At 46.7% G+C, this 17,670-nt stretch overlaps 1 protein-coding gene across 3 annotated transcripts in view; it reads right to left on the bottom strand.

The window, feature by feature from the left end:
• EMCN (endomucin) overlaps positions 1 to 17,670 on the bottom strand; it is a 93,362-nt gene that overhangs the window by 12,181 nt on the left and 63,511 nt on the right. For 2 of the 3 annotated variants that reach the window (XM_038769334.1, XM_038769332.1), the window contains exon 5: positions 3,037 to 3,093. In XM_038769334.1, coding sequence (XP_038625262.1) covers positions 3,037 to 3,093 — 57 coding nt within the window. The remainder of the gene's footprint in view (positions 1 to 3,036; positions 3,094 to 17,670) is intronic. The other variant, XM_038769333.1, reaches the window with a different exon arrangement.

Consider the following 17,670-nt stretch of genomic DNA (forward strand, 5'->3'; position numbering starts at 1 on the left):
ATTCCTCCTTTTACTTTAAACGGTTTCACCTGCCTCCGCATTCCGTTCCAACCTCCCGGCTTTAAAAATAAAGCCAAGGGACTCTTTTTCTCCCTGCTGGGATTCCAGCGGATCCAAAGAATTTCCCATCTCGCTCCAAAGGAACGGTCCCTGCTATCCCGTACCCACTTGGTGGCAGGCTTGATGTTTTTGTGAGGCAGGGAGGCACTCTTGGAAGCAGTAGTTCCTTCCCTTTTCCTTCCGGCCTTCCCAGACTGCTTTGGGAATGCTGTTTGGTTCAGACAGCGGATATGGGGGAGGGAGAGGGGCGTCTAGCCACAGAGCCAGGGGATTGTGTGCTCTGCACACGGGGGATTTTAGACTGTGAGCCCACTGTTGGGTAGGGACTGTCTCTATATGTTGCCAACTTGTACTTCCCAAGCGCTTAGTACAGTGCTCTGCACACAGTAAGCACTCAATACGATTGATTGATTGATTGATTGACTGCTGCCATCTCTGCACAGCTCTACGTAACCAGGCCCAGAAGGCGTGAGGGCAAACAATCAATCAATCAATCAATCAATCGTATTTATTGAGCGCTTACTATGTGCAGAGCACTGTACTAAGCGCTTGGGAAGTACAAATTGGCATCACATAGAGACAGTCCCTACCCAACAGTGGGCTCACAGTCTAAAAGGGGGAGACAGAGAACTGAACCAAACATACCAACAAAATAAAATAAGTAGGATAGAAATGTACAAGTAAAATAAATAAATAAATAAATAAATAAATAGAGTAATAAATATGTACAACCATATATACATATATACAGGTGCTGTGGGGAAGGGAAGGAGGTAAGACGGGGGGATGGAGAGGGGGACGAGGGGGAGAGGAAAGAAGGGGCTCAGTCTGGGAAGGCCTCCTGGAGGAGGTGAGCTCTCAGCAGGGCCTTGAAGGGAGGAAGAGAGCGAGCTTGGCGGATGGGCAGAGGGAGGGCATTCCAGGCCCGGGGGGATGACGTGGGCCGGGGGTCGATGGCGGGACAGGTGAGAGCGAGGTACAGTGGGGAGATTAGTGGTGGAGGAGTGGAGGGTGCGGGCTGGGCAGTAGAAGGAGAGAAGGGAGGTGAGGTAGGAGGGGGCGAGGTGATGGAGAGCCTTGAAGCCCAGGGTGAGGAGTTTCTGCTTGATGCGCAGATTGATCGGTAGCCATTGGAGGTTTTTGAGGAGGGGAGTAATATGTCCAGAGCGTTTCTGGACAAAGATAATCCGGGCAGCAGCATGAAGTATGGATTGAAGTGGAGAGAGACACGAGGATGGGAGATCAGAGAGAAGGCTAGTGCAGTAGTCCAGACGGGTTAGGATGAGAGCTTGAATTAGCAGGGTAGCGGTTTGGATGGAGAGGAAAGGGCGGATCTTGGCAATGTTGCGGAGCTGAGACCGGCAGGTTTTGGTGACGGCTTGGATGTGAGGGGTGAATGAGAGAGCGGGGTCGAGGATGACACCAAGGTTGCGGGCTTGTGAGACGGGAAGGATGGTAGTGCCGTCAACAGAGATGGGAAAGTCAGGGAGAGGACAAGGTTTGGGAGGGAAGACAAGGAGCTCAGTCTTCGACATGTTGAGCTTTAGGTGGCGGGCGGACATCCAGATGGAGATGTCCTGAAGGCAGGAGGAGATGCGAGCCTGGAGGGAGGGGGAGAGAGCAGGGGCAGAGATGTAGATCTGGGTGTCATCAGCGTAGAGATGATAGTTGAAGCCGTGGGAGCGAATGAGGTCACCAAGGGAGTGAGTGTATATTGAGAACAGAAGGGGACCAAGCACTGAACCTTGGGGAACCCCCACAGTAAGAGGATGGGAGGGGAAGGAGGAGCCTGCAAAAGAGACTGAGAAAGAACGACCGGAGAGATAAGAGGAGAACCAGGAGAGGACGGAGTCTGTGAAGCCAAGGTCAGATAACGTGTTGAGGAGAAGGGGGTGGTCCACAAGAACCCTTCTCTATGAGTCGGCAGTTAAAACCCAACCTCTCCGGAGAACTGGGCAGCGGAGATGGAGGAGAGATCCACGGCCGTTTGGATCAAAAATAGAAAAGGGAGAGCTTTCTTCCCCGCTACTCAAAATAAGACATTTCTCTCTTTTTCCTAGCATCCATCTTCTTTTCTGACAAGTATTTCTCAGGGAAGAGGGTGCCGAAGAGAAAAGGTTTAGGCAATAAAGATTTTTCATCAAAATGTATCCCACCAGGCAGACTGATGCAGCCTTTCTCTCTCAAAATCTCTAGTTTTCCACGCTACTGCTCCCAAGAATTTCAGCTTTTCAATCAGGTTTGCTGTCTTTCCAGCAGGCCTTGCACAGCCAGGTTGGATAATCCACCTTCCATCCTGCCTGCTCCTTTTGGATGGACACTTCTGTAGCATAGATTCAGTCAGTTGTATTCGTTGAGCACTTACTGTGTGCAGAACTCTGCACTAAGCTCTAGGGAGTGTACACTACCACAACAGACACATTACCTGTCCAAAATGAGCTACAAGGGGAGACAGACATTAATAAAAATAAATAAATTACAGAGAAAAACGTCTTTTTATCCGCACCATCGGCTGGGTGCTTTGCTATCCCAAGATATTAGCGAAGACATAGATAATCTGGGGTGAGAATTTCTCAGTTCTAATTTGATATCTGTTAGATATTTGTAGTTGTATTTATTTGTATCGATGTCTGTCTCCCCCCGGCTAGACTGTGAGCTCCCTGCGGGCAGGGAATGTCACTATTATTGATTGTACTTTCCCAAGTGCTTAGTGCAGTGCTCTGCACACAATCTGCTTCTTCCTCAGTCCTGGGAAGAGATTATGGTGTCCTAGGATACAAAAGAGGTCCAGTCAGCCTTTAGCGAAAACCTCCTGCAATCCGAAGGGATTCTTGCAGAGGGCCACAGAGATTCTAATGGGATCCGGGATGCAGGGGGGATTGAGATAAGGCTGTCAGAGGCAAGTTACACATACACTCTCACGCCAGGGGCAAACCAAAAAAGGGGACGAAATGAAGCAGAAATATATTTACTCACCGGAATAAGCAGGGCTGGTGAGAGGGGAGTTGGTGCTTTTCACACTGATCGAATCTACTGTGGAGAAAAAAGAGAAATTAATTTCAGGGAAAGGTGGAGCTCACCAGCTCCTCTGATCTTAACTTTCAGGCAGGCTATTTGGGGAATAGGCCCAAAGATCTTTCCACAGCCCCGAAGACCTTCCCAAGGTGGAACTATCTGAATAGATTAGACCTTCTCTACCTCCACTGAATCAAGTCAAATGGGGACTTGGAAGAATAAATGTCCTCCTCTGAGCTTCCATTCTCTAAGTCCTTAGGGTGTAGACTTTAGAAAAGAGAGCAAAAGGCGCTTTATTTCCTTCACAGAATGGAGAAATCTACTACAGGGAATTGATTTCTGAAGTGAATAGGTAAATTTTGGGCCCGAGTTTCCTTCCTCATGATTGAAATCCTCGTGCGTGACTTTATGGACATCTGAGCAGCGCTGTCGGTTGACATCTGATTCAGGTGTAGCCAATTCAGACCCTCCCAGGATTCGGTTCAGTATGGTGATAGCAGCGGAGCAGGTGAAAGAGGAGAAGCAGCGTGGCTCAGTGGTAAGAGCCCGGGCTCGGGAGCCAGAGGTCATGGGTTCTAATTCCGGCTCCACTACTTGTCTGCTGTGTGACTTTGGGCAAGTCACTTCACTTCTCTGGGCTTCAGTTACCTCATCTGTAAAATGGGGATGAAGCCGTGAGCCCCATGTGGCACAATCTGATGACCTTGTGTCCCCCCCAGTGCTTAGAATGGTGCTTGGCACATAGGAAGCGCTTAACAAATACCACTGTTATTATAAGTATTTAACAACGTGTACCATTAAAACAAAACAAACAAAAAAGAGGATGGGGGGAAATTACAAAGATCCTGACCTGGGTCCTTTCTGGTCTGTTCTAGCAGCTACAAGGAAGATGATGGTGCAGCTTTAGGTAGGCCGGTTGTAGGAGTTCACTCATTCAATCATATTTATTGATCGCTTACTGTGTGCAGAGCCCTGTACTAACCGCTTGGGAAGTACAAGTTTGCAACACATAGAGACAGTCCCTACCCAACAACGGGCTCACACGGGGAGACAGACAACAAAACAAAACATGTGGACAGGTGTCAAGTCGTCAGAACAAATAGAATTAAAGCTAAATGCACATCATTAACAAAATAAATAGAATAGTAAATAAGTACAAGTAAAATAGAGTAATAAATCTGTACATATATATATATACAGGTGCTGTGGGGAGGGGAAGGAGGTAGGGCGGGGGGGATGGGGGGGAGGAGAGGAAAAAGGGGGTTCAGTCTGGGAAGGAGTAACAGTAAAGTAACAGTGAGTCTCAATTAGTGGTCTGTAGAGCAGTGGCATTTATTGAGCACTTACTCTGTGCAGAGCACCATACTCAGAGAGTGGGAGAGCACAATAGACTCTATTGACTAAGAGCCCCACGTGGGACATCCTGATTACCTTGTATCTCCCCCAGCACTTAGAACAGTGCTTGGCACATAGTAAGCGCTTAACAAATACCATCATCATTTTAAGTGCTTAATACAGTGCTAAGCGCTTATGACAGTGCTCTGCACCCAGTAAGCGCTCAATAAATACATGTGAATGACCAGTATGGTCCCATCTGAGACTATCTGTCATTGGCCTGGCAGAGATCGTGCCAGATCCTTGAGGGCGAGGGTCAGGTATGCCAACTCCGTTATACTGTGCTCTTCCAAGAGCTTACTATAGTGCTTTGCACACAGTAAGTGCTCAATAAATACAACTGAATGAATTAATTAATGAATGAACTCAGTACAGTGCTCCACACACAGAAAACACTCAACAACTACCCTTGATTGTAAGTTTCTTGAGGGTAGGGACGGTGCCTGCAGACCCTACCGTGCTCTCCCGACTGTCTGGCGTAGTGGCTAGAACCCGGGCTTTGGAGTCAGAGGTCGTGGGTTCAAATCCCGGCTCTGCCAATTGTCCGCTGTGTGACTTTGGGCAAGTCACTTCACTTCTCTGTGGCTCAGTGACCTCATCTGTCAAATGGGGATTAAGACTGTGAGCCCCCCATGGGACAACCTGATCACCTTGTAACCTCCCCAGCGCTTAGAACAGTGCTTTGCACATAGTAAGTGCTTAATAAAGGCCATTATTATTATTATTATTGTCATTATTATTATTATTAAGTCACTTCACTTCTCTGGGCCTCAGTGACCTCATCTGAAAAATGGGGATTGAGACTGTGATCCCCATGTGGGACAGGGACTGTGCCAACCTGATCTGCTCATCCACCCTGGCACTTAGTACGATGTCTGGCACATAGTAGCACTTGATGAATACCACAATTATTATTGATCTGCACACAAGAATTGCTCAATAAACATCATTAGTGGATTGGTTGATCCATTCCGAAGGTCCTCAGGATGGAGTTATGCCTTGGTGAGAGATTATTTTTAGCAATTTCAATCCTAAAACCATTAATGCCTTGTGATATTGATATTTTATCTAGACCAGCCTCATCTAGCTAGGTATCCACTTTATTAACAACAAAAACAACAACAGTAGCATTATAACATTTATCAAGCTGCATAGCACTGGAGTAGATAATAATACTAATAACAATTATTATTTGTTTTTGTTAAGCTCTTACTATATGCCAGGCACCGTACTAAGCACTGGGGTAGATCCAAGGTAATCAGGTTGTCCCACATGGGGCTCAAGGTCTTAATTCCCCATTTTACAGATGAGGGAACTGAGGCACAGAGCAATTAAGTGACTTACTCAAGATCATCCAGCAAACAAGTGGCAGGATTAGAACTCAGGTCCTCTGACTCCCAGTCCTGTGCTTTATACACTAGGCCATGCTGCTTCCCAAGCTCTGCATGTAGTAAGTGCTCCTTAAATACCATTGATTGTTATGATGGATTGCTTGAATCCTTTTAGAATTTCTCATTTTCATAGTTTTCATAGTTTTTTTTTCCTCATTTTCTACAAAAAAGGCCGTTCATTTTCCATGTGACACAGGATGGATGTGAATTATGATAATTGTGTATTTGTTAAGCACTTTATTTGGGTCAAACACTGTACTAAGCTCTGGATAATCAAGAAATGACACAGTCCCTATCCCCCATAACGCTCAAAGTCTAAGTAGGGAGAAGGGGTATTGAATCTCCATTTGACGGATGAAGAAACCAAGGCCCAGACAAATTAGGTGACTTTCCCAAGGTCACACAGCGGGCAAGTGGCCGAGCCGGGATTAGAACCCAGGTCCTCTGACTCCTAGGCCTGTGCTCTGTCCGCTAGGCCACGCTGCTTCTTGGAAAGGATTCAGAAGAGGACAGTAGAGGCAGTTGAGTGCTGGAAAAGAGAATTACAGACTGCAGAAAGGCTAAAGACTATTATTTGAAGAAGAAAAGACCTAGGGATGATTGAGTAAGGGCTCTCCAGGAAACGGAGGGTTGTTTTACAGATGGGGGTGATTAGCCAACTCCATCTTTCTTGGAAACAGAGCCAGACTATCCCAGGCCTCCTGACAATTGAGCCAGAAAGGATTTCATTCCCTCCGTCATCAGGTCACCCATACTACTACCCCAACGGGGCTCCGGATTTGCGAATGCTCAGGGGAATCCCAGCCTCTGGCTAAATGCTCTCTGCTCCAGAGATTGATTTCTTCTAGTGAGCCAAATCCTGGTCTCTGGAACTCTAGAGTTACAAAGGATGAAAGCCCAGCCCCTAGAGAAAAGAGTGTTTATCGAACAATGAAATGCAAAATATAAGGGGGTGGGGGGGAGAGCCCAGACCCCGACCCAAATAATAATAATAATAATGATAATAATGGTATTTGTTATGTGCTTAACTATGCGCCAAGCAGCGTACTAAACGCTGGGGTGGATGCAAGCGGATCCGGTTGGACAGATGGAGGATTTGGGAAGCAACTGCCTTATTTTAATGCAGTTGGTGACTCACTTGAAGTTTTGGAGTCAACATGAATGTGGGCGGGAAATGCTTTAAGCCCTGGAGGACCGAAGTCAAGGAAGGAAAGAAGCAGAGGGGAGAAATTCAGCAAGAAACCAATAACGCCACCTCCTCTGGGCCTGTTTCCTCATCTGTAAAATGGGCATTAAACACCTGTTCTCCCTTCCTCTTAGACTGTGAGTCCCCTGTGGGGCAGGGACTGTGTCTGATCTGATTACCTTGACTCTACTCCAGTGTTTAACACAGTGCTTAGCCCATGTCGAGGAGCAGCATGGCATAACAGATAGACAGAGCACGGGCCTGGGACTCAGAAGGTCATGGGTTCTAATCCCAACTCAACCTGTCTGCTGTGTGACCTTGAGCAAGTCACCTAACTTCTCTGTGCCTCAGTTCCCTCATCTGTAAAATGGGGATTGAGGCTGTGAGCCCTTTTGGGACAGAGACTGTGTCCAACCTGATCTGCTTGTATCCACCCCAGTGCTTAGCACAGTGTTTGGGACATAGTAAGCTCTTAGGAGCATTATTACTAGCCAATAGGCTGTCTGCAGTTTCTCCAGTGGGAGAGCTGTGGGGAGGGGAAAGGGTGTCACGAATAAATGCGATCCACGGACGACGCATATTTTTCCACTGAGCCAAGCCTTTCATTCCCTTTCTGTCAGTCTCTTTCCCCTCTAGACTGTGAGCTCACTGTGGACAGGGAATGTGCCTGTTTATTGTTATACTGTACTCCCCCCAGTGCTTAGTACGGTGCTCTGCCCACAGTAAGCACTCAATAAATACCACTTACTGACAGATGGGATCGGGATCACCAACTCGGTTGTATTGTACTTTCTTGAGCGCTTAGTACGGTGCTTGGCATCCAATAACAGTGCTCAATAAACAACCGCTGAATGATTGATTGGTTCCCAGCCCCACTGGATTCTTTGGCCCCTGAGCTGTGTTTTTGTACTTAGATGATTTCATCTTTTCTAAGGGGTCTGCCGGCCACCTCCTTGCCCACTTTTACTCTAAGACTGTGAGCCCCCAGGGGTGGGGACTTCAATTTATTTTCACCTGTGTATCTTCCCAGCCCTTAGTGCAGTGCTTTGCCCAGGGTAGATACCTCATCCATACTTTTACTACTACTACAACAACAGCAGTGTGGCCTAGTGGATAGAACATGGTCCTGGGTTCTAATTCCGCCTCTGCTACTAATCTGCTGTGTAACCTTGGGCAAGTCGCTTCACTCCTCTGGGCCTTAGTGACCTCTGTAAACTGGGGATTAGGATTTTGAACTCCATGTGGGACAGGGAAGGGACTGTGTCCAATATGATTACTGTGTATTTACCCCAGTGTTCAAACCAGTACCCTGCACATAGTAAACACTTAACAAATACCATTTAAAAAAAATAAAAAGCTAATGTAGATCATATGTGTCTCCAAAATCTACATACCAGCTATTTCCCTTCCTGTGGATGGTCAGCAGCAAGGAGCCGGCCGGCAGGACAAGAAGAAGAGGGACCAGAACTGGAGCTGACCCTTTCTCTGCCTTGGCTGTCGGCCCAGGAACTTGGATCTTGTTTCCAGTTCTTAACATTTATCAATTACCTGGGAATTTATTGAACTCCTAGGTGCTAAACACTGGACTGGATATAAAATGACCAAACTGGACCCAATCCCTGTCTCCACAATCTATTTCAGCCCCGTTTCCAGATGAGGAAACTGAGGCATAGAGAGGTTAAGGGACTTACTTAGGTGAGTCACCCAGCAGTGGGCCAGTGGCTGAGGTGGGAATTAGAACCCAGGGCTTCTGATGGTCAGTCTTGTGTTCTTTCCACCAGGCAACTCTGCTTCCCCTCACGGAGTACGCTCTCAGCAGCCCTCTGATTCACCTTGCCTTATCTATTTGCTCATTTGTTTCTCAGAAAATGAAGGTTGGGGCCTGTTTCTGGCCAGCTGAGATCTGCAGTTTAGCGCTTAGAACAGTGCTTTGCACATAGTAAGCCCTTAATAAATGCCATCTGTAGTTTCTTTTCCCTTCAGGTGGAGGCTGCCCCTTACAGTGTCTGAAAATGGACGTTACCTCTTTTCTTTGGCCACCTGGAAATCATAATTGTGATGTTTGTAAAGTGCTTTCAGTACTAATAATTATGGTACTTTTTATGGTATTTGTTAAGCACTCACTCTGTGCCATGGACTGTATTAAGTGCTGGAGTAGGTGTGAGATAATCAGGTTGAACCCAATCCCTGTCCCACACAGGGCTCACAGTCTAAACTTGAGGGAGGAAGATCTAACCCCCATTTTACGGATGAGGAAACCAAAGCACAGAGAAGTTAAGTGATTTATCCTAAAGCACACAGCAGACAGGCGGAGGAGACGGGATTAGAATCCAGGTTCTCCAACTTCCAAGCCTGTGCTCTTCCCACTAGGCCATGATGCTTCTAAGTACCAGGGTAGATACCAAACAGATCAGGCACAGTCCCTGCCCAACATGGGGGAATCACTGTTCAAAGGGGAGGGAGAACAATACTTAATCCCCATCAAACGGATTAGGAAACCAAGGTGCAAAGAAGCGACTTGCTCAAGGTCACCAGCACGTAAATAGATCGGGATAGCCAGTGGGATCTGGAAAGTCCATTATCCGGAAAGTCCAGGGCATCTGAGGTCAGAGACAGTGTGGCTCAGTGGCTTTGGAGGCAGGGGTCATGGGTTCGAATCCCAGCTCTGCCAATTCTCAGCTGTGTGACTTAGAGCAAGTCACTTCACTTCTCTGTGCCTCAGTTCTCTCATCTGTAAAATGGGGATTAAGACTGTGAGCCCCACGTGGGACAACCCGATCTCCTTGTTACCTCCCCAGCGCTTAGAACAGTGCTTTGCACATAGTACGTGCTTAATAAATGCCATCATCATTATTATTGTTATCTGAGCCCCTCCAGCTCACAGCAAGATCCAGGAAATAAAAATAATAATACTAATACTAATGTTATTTGTTAAGTGCTTACTATGTATCAGGCACTGTACTAAGTGCTGGGGTGGATATAAGCAAATCAGATTGGACACAGTCCCTGTCCCACATGGGGCTCACAGTCTCAATCCCCATTTTACATACGAGGTAACTGAAGCACAGAGAAGTGAAGTGACTTACCCAAGGTCACATTGAAGACAAGTGGAAGAGCTGGGATTAGAACTCGCGATCTTTTGACTCTCAGGCCTGGGCTCTAACTAGGGAAGGGAGGAGACGGGCAGACTGATGGCAGATAAATGTGGCTCACGGGGCTTTATAGTAGGCTTTGGGCCGCTCACGCTCTAAGTACCCACAATCCTGCTAAGATTAGCTGGAATTCCTCTCATCACACGCGGTTCACCGAACCCATCAGTCACACTTTTCCTCTGCTCTTTCGCACGGAAACCAACAAGAAAGACTACCAAGGGTGATCCGTCTCCCATCGCAAAGCAATCAGAGATATCTGCCCATCGAATTCATCTTTGCAAAGGTCAAATGTGCACATCTATATAGAGATCCATCAGCACTGGCCATCAGCTTCCCAAATCTGTGCTTCCCAGATGCCTCGGACATGTTTTCCCTACACGGAGTCGGTGTGGGTGATAATGGATTTGTTTCAGACAAGCAGCGTGGCTCAGTGGAAAGGGCACAGGCTTGGGAGTCAGAGGTCATGGGTTCAAATCCCGACTCCGCCTCTTGTCAGCTGTGTGACTTTGGGCAAGTCACTTCACTTCTCTGTGCCTCAGTTACCTGATCTGTAAAATGGGGGTTAAGATTGTGAGTCCCACATGGGACAACCTGATCACCTTGTATCCTCCCCAGCGCTTAGAACAGTGCTTTGCACATAGTAAGCCCTTAACAAATACCAAAGCTATTATTATTATCATTAAAAAGCATGGGTCTGGGAGTCAGAAGACCTGGGTTCGAATTCTGCCTCTGCCACGTGTGAGAAGCAGCATGGCCTAGTGAATAGAGCTCAGGTGTGGGAGTCAGAAGGATCTGGGTTCTAATCCTGTCTCCACACATCTGCTACGTGACCTTGGGCAAATCACTTAACTTCTTTGTACCTCAGTTACCTAACCTGTAAAATGGGGATTAAGATTGTGAGCCCACTGTGGGACAGGGACTATATCCAATTTGATTTGCTTCTATCTACCCCATCACTTAGAGCAGTACTTATTATTGCTGCTATTATTACTATTATTATCACTGTTATTACCGTGTTTACTGTGTGACCTTGGTCAAGTCACTCAACTTCCTTGTGCCTCAATTAACCCATCTGTTAAATGGGGATTAAATCCTACTCCTTCGTACTTAGACTATGAGCCTCATAAGGAGTTGGGTCGGTCCAACCTGATTAACTTGTATCTACCCCAGCTCTTAGAACAGAGCTTAGCACATAGTAAGCGCTTAATAAGAACCATAATTATTATTAATAGTATTCTAAGGGCCTGAGGAAATGTCAAATGTGAGAGTTCTGCATATATTTGGGCTTCTCACTCTGATTCAATCCACATTTGGAAACAGAAGATGACCTAGTGGAAAGAGTGCAGGCCTGTGCGTCAGGAGACCTGAACTCAAATCACGCCATTTGCCTGTGGTGTGACCTTGGTCAAAGTCACTTAACTGCTCCGTGCCTCGGTTTCCTCATCTGGAAAAAGGGTTTGAAATGCCTGTTCTCCTTCCCCCTTAGAATGTGAGCCTCATGTGTGAATCACTGCCCAAAGAAAGGTTTCCAGGGTTTGGAAACACCCGTCCATTCCCATCTCTCTCTTCCTTTCCTCATCAACTCTCCTCAGATCTATCCCAATTCCCAGAGAACATGAGGGCCCAACCTTAAATCGATTCCTCTGGGGCATCTAGTCGAGGAATTTTCCACAGACCACAGCGAGGGTCTGTGTTGGCTCCATAGGTTCGCTTTCCTTCCCTGACTCCAGACTGCAGACCGGGATGAAGATTCCATTCAGCTAATAAGGGCTCTGCCTCAACTTCCCAAAACGTTCTCCGACCCCATCCCGCCTTCTTCTGCAGTGTGGGGAAGGGCAGAAGCAGCCTCAGTGTGAAGCCTCCATAGAACGGAGGGCTTTTGGGTGGGCATGGTGGTCACCGAGGTGGCAGTTCTGGCCGCTGGACTCTGGGCTGCAGGGAGTCGGAATTGGAACCCAGGTCCTCTGACTCCCGCTGACTCCCTTTGAGAAACTTCATGGCATAATGGATAGAGCACAGGCCTGTGAGTCAGAAGGTCATGAGTTTCAATCCCGGCTCCGCCACTTGTCTGCTTGGTGACCTTGAGCAAGTCACTTTACTTTTCTGTGCCTCAGTTACCTCACCAGTAAAATGGGGATTGAGACTGTGAGCCCCACGTGGGACAGGGACTGTGTCCAACCTCATTTGCTTGTATCCACCCTAATGCTTAGTACAGTGCCTGGTACATAGTAAGCGCTTAACAAATACCACAGTTATTGTTATCATTAATGCAGTCGCCCAAGCATTTGGCACAGGGCTCTGCGCAGAAGACGCACCCAGCATTGAGGAACTCTCTCGGTCAGGAATCATCCTTTGGCCCCCAACTGGTACATCTTGTGGCTTAGTGGAAAGAGCCTGGGATTGGGAGTCAGAGGATGTGGGTTCTAATCCTGACTCTGCCACTTTTCTGCTGTGTGACCATGGGCAAGCCACTTCACTTCTCTGTGCCTCAGCGACCTCAGCTGTAAAATGGGGATTGAGACTGTGAGCGCCACGTGGGACAACCTGATTACCTGGTATCTACCCTAGTGCTTAGAACAGTGCTTGGCACATAGTAAGCACTAAACAGATACCATCATCATCATCATCATCATCCCACATGAGATTTAACTGAGGCACAGAGAAGATAAGTGACTTACCCAAGGTCACATAGCAGACAAGTAGCGGAGCCAGGATTAGAATTCACAGCCTCTGACTCCCAAGCCTGGGCTCTTTCCACTAATCCACCCTGCTTACTTGGGTCCAATCTGATTAACTTGCATCTACACCAGTGCTTAGAACACTGCTTGACAACTAAATGCCTAACAAATATCATCATAATAATAATTATTATTATTACAATATAATTATCAGACGTGATCCAATGCTTTCAAGGAGTTTATAATCCAGTGGAATGATACCTGAATCGCCTGACCTCATTCCACTAGATAACACTGCCAGGAAAGCATGAAAAAGAAATAGAGAATACAATAATCCATATCCTAAATGATCTAGGGATACGTTTCTGCAATATCAATTTCTCCAGGCTGGATGGAAAAGCAATTTGATAGGAATAAATAAGACAAATCTTGTGACAGCTCCTTTCGTCCACCTTCTCCAGAAAATCAAGTTTTGAATGTGGTTATTTGGGTAGACGGATTTCACTGTATCATTTATGTTCTGCATGACGGAAGAGTCCCTGACAGAATATTTCTGCACCCCTTGGGAATTGAGCCCAACTCCACTTATTACACTTTGGGCTGCACCATTTTTGTGCAATGAACCTTTTGACATTCATTAAAAAAAATCACTTCACTAGGGAAAATCTTTATCTTTTTTCCCTTTTCAAGTGTCATCCTTTCCTTGTTTTTCCAAACAGTCTGCAGAGAGTAAGACCTAATATTATTTTAGAAAGCAAGCTAGACCACAAAATGAAAACTGAACCCAATGAATCCAGCCACCCTGATCATGTCTATGCAGTTTCTCTAGCTTTATGCCATAGAGACTGCAATGCACCTTTTCCTCTCAGAATTATGGATTGTACATGGGGAAAACAGGGCCATTTCGACACACAGTTTGTCCTAGCTCAATAAGGACAGTTTATGTGGGATCTGTTCGGCTGAAAGGAAAGGACATCAAAAATTAATCCCCCTTTACATCTGGCTCTCCCCATCTTCAAAACCCTAAGAAAATCACAGCTCCTCCACGAAGTCTTCCCCGATTAATCTCTCCTCTCCCCACCGTGTTTCCTCCTTCCCCACCACCATTTCAATACTTCTGTGACACCTGTGAACTGCAGCCCTCCCTCACCCCGTAAATACTTAGGTACATTCACTTCTACATAACCCTTGTATAAAGAATTTTAAACTCTGCTGCTTTCTGCTACCCAGGCAGATAGTTTGTGCCTGGGTCACGTCACTTCTCCGGGTCTCAGTTGCCTCATTTGTAAAATGGGGATTAAGACTGTGAACCCCCTGTGGGACACAGGTTGTGTCCAACCTGATTGGCTTGTATCTACCTCAGCACTTAGTACAGTGCCTGGCAAATAGTAAGTGCTTAAATACCATAAAAAAAAGGATCCCCAGGATTTGGGTTGGAAGAGCAGAAGGGTGAGGAGCAGTGTGGCCTTAGTGGAGAGAGCTTGGGTCTGAGAGTCATAGGACCTGGGTTCTAATCCCAGGTCTTCCACTTCACTTTCTGTGTCACCTAGGACAAGTCACTTGACTTCACTATATGAACTCTATTTGGGTCACAGACAGGGTCCAACCTGATTAGCTTGTATCTATCTCAGGACTTAGTACGGTGCCTGGCACATAAGTGCTTTATAAATATAATTTTTTTCAAAACAAAGGAAAGAGAAATTCAGTGAGGGGGAAGGGAGGAAGAGTGAAGGGAAGGGGAAAAGGGAAGGTGAGTGGGAGAGAGAGGAGAAAATTCCTCCTGGAAAGCCGTGGGGCCTAGAGGAAATATCATTACCTCTCCATCTTTAATTGGGTTCCTGTCTGGTGGAATTAAAGATGCTGTGGAGGAAAGAAACATAAGCTCCCAAAGACAACATGATGCTCACTCAGGAGAGGTCACTAAACCAGGATCGATGGCCTTTCGACAAATTCCATTTGCTTGTCACATCCCCCTGGCTTGAGCTGAGTCTCCATGGGAACCCAGCCAAGAGTTGCTAAGGAACTTCCTGGGCTGTTAACTCTTTGGGCCCGTTTCCCAACGGATCTGTTAGTTACGGCCCCAGGATTCCCGTCTGTGATTTGTGGAGCCCTGGGCCTTCAGAGATCCCCCTCCACCCAGGTTCCATGTTTTTAAGGTGGAAGAAAGGGTTTGCTGAGGCTTAGGGCCAAACTCAAACTCACTGTAGGTCAAATCAATTAATCAATTGAATTTATTGAATGCTTATGGTGTGCAGGGCACTGTACTGAGCACTTGGGAGAGTACAACACAAACACTATAATGGACACATTCCCTGCTCACAGTGAACAATCAATCATATTATTGAGCACCTAATAATAATAATAACAATGATGGCATTTATTAAGTACTTACTATGTGCAAAACACTGTTCTAAGCACTGGGGAGGTTACAAGGTGATCAGGTTGTCCCACAGGGGGCTCACAGTCTTCATCCCCATTTTACAGATGAGGTAACAGAGGCCCAGAGAAGTGAAGTGACTTGCCCAAAGTCACAAAGCTGACAATTGGCGGAGCTGGGATTTGAACCCATGACCTCTGACTCCAAAGCCCGGGCTTTTTCCACTGACCCACGCTGCTTCTGCAGAGTACTATACTAAGTACTTGGGAGAGTACAATATAGCAGAATTGGTATTCCCTGACCACAGTGAGCTTACAATCTAGAGGGGGAGGCAGATATTATTATAAATGAATAAATTATGGATAGGTACATAAGTGCTGTGGGGCTGGGTTGGGGGATGAATAAAATGAGCAAGTCAGGGTGACGCAGAAGGGAGCAGAGGAGGAGGAAAAGTCACCTCCTCCAGGAGGCCTTCCCAGACTGAGCCCCTTCCTTCCTTTCCCCCTCGTCCCTCTCTCCATCCCCCTCATCTTACCTCCTTCCCTTCCCCACAGCACCTGTATATATGTATATATGTTTGTACATATTTATTACTCTATTGATTTATTTATTTTACTTGTACATATCTATTCTATTTATTTGATTTTGTTAGTATGTTTGGTTTTGTTCTCCGTCTCCCCCTTTTAGATTGTGAGCCCACTGTGGAGTAGGGACTGTCTCTATATGTTGCCAACTTGCACTTCCCAAGTGCTTAGTACAGTGCTCTGCACACAGTAAGCACTCAATAAATATGATTGATTGATTGATTGATTGAGATGGGCCTTCAATAAGGCTTTGAAGGTGGGGAGAGTCGTTGTCTGTTAAGTATGAAGAGGAAGAGGGTCCCAGGCCAAAGATAGGGTGTTGGTGAGAGGTCGGTGGTGAGATAGAAGAGATCAAGGTACAGTGAGTGTGTGGGCTGGGTCGTACGTAGTAGGAGAGTAGTGAAGTGAGGTAAGAGGGGGCAAGGTGATGGAGGGCTTTAAAGCTGATGGTAGGGAGTTTTTGTTTGATACAAGGGTGGATGGGCAGCCACTGGAGGTCCTTGAAGAGTGAGGAAACATGGACTGAATGTTTTTAGAGAAAATGGATCTGGGCAGCAGAGTGAAGTATGGACTGGAGTGGGGAGAGACAGGAGGCAGGGAGGTCAGGAAGGAGGCTGATAGAGTAATCAAGGTGGGATAGGATAAATGCTGGGACTACTGTGATCACAGTTTTGATGGTGAGAAAAGGGCAGATTTTTGGGACGTGAAGAGACGTGATTTAGTGATTCGCGTGGATTGAATGAGAGAGAGGCATCAAGGATAATGCCAAGGTTATGGTGGTGCTGTCTACAGTGATGGGAAAGTCAGGGGAAGGACAGGGTTTGGGTGGGAAGATAAGAAGGTCTGTTTCTGACACATTAAGCTTGAGGTGATGGAGGGACATCCAAGTAGAGATGCCTTGAAGGCAGGAGGAAATGTGAGACTGCAGAGAGGGAGAGAGATCAGGGCCGGAGAGTACATTTGGGAATCATCTGCATAGTGGTGGTAGTCGAAGCCATGGGAGAGAATGAGTTCTCCAAGGGAGTGGGTGGAGATGGAGAATAGAAGGGGACCCAAAACTGAGCCTTGAGGGACACCCACAGTTAGGGGATGGGAGGCAGAAGAGGAGCCTAGGAAGGAGACACAGAATGAGCGGCCAGAGGTAGGAGGAAGGGATAGGAAAAAAGGACAGTGGCCACGAAATCACACTCCTTCAACTCTCACCACCCTGCCAGATTGTAGACCCCTTCCTGAGAGGTCTGGGGGTGGAACAATTAGCAGAACGTCCTTTACTGGGAAGAGGAATAAAATTGAACTCTGATAAGGAGTTTCTCAGCTCTGCCTGGGGCTTTTTGAAAGGGTCCTTCTAGCAGACAAACCTAACTTTGATACCAAGGTAACACTAATAATAATAACAATAATGGTATTTGTGAAGTGCTTACTATGTGCCGAGCGCTGTTCTAAGCACTGGGGTAGATACAAGGGAATCGGATTGCCCCACGTGGGGCTCACAGTCTTAATCCCCATTTTACAGATCAGGTAACTGAGGCCTAGAGAAGTTAAGACACACAGATGACAAGTGGCGGGGCCGAGATTAGAACCCACGACCTCTGACTCCCAAACCCGTGCTCTTTCCACTAAAGCAGGGAACAATCGATCAATCGGTGGTATTTATTGAGCGCTTTCTGTGGGCAAAGCACTGTACTAAGCACTTGGCGGAATCCAATAAAGAAGGTAGACAATCCCTGCCTTCTGGTCTCAGTTACTGTGAGTAACTGGGCGGGATTTTAGGGAAATTTGACAACATCACATCCACATGATTGACAGGTAAGATCCTGGGCTTTCCCAGCCCC

Source organism: Tachyglossus aculeatus, chromosome X5, assembly GCF_015852505.1.
Source record: "Tachyglossus aculeatus isolate mTacAcu1 chromosome X5, mTacAcu1.pri, whole genome shotgun sequence".
NCBI lineage: Eukaryota > Metazoa > Chordata > Mammalia > Monotremata > Tachyglossidae > Tachyglossus > Tachyglossus aculeatus.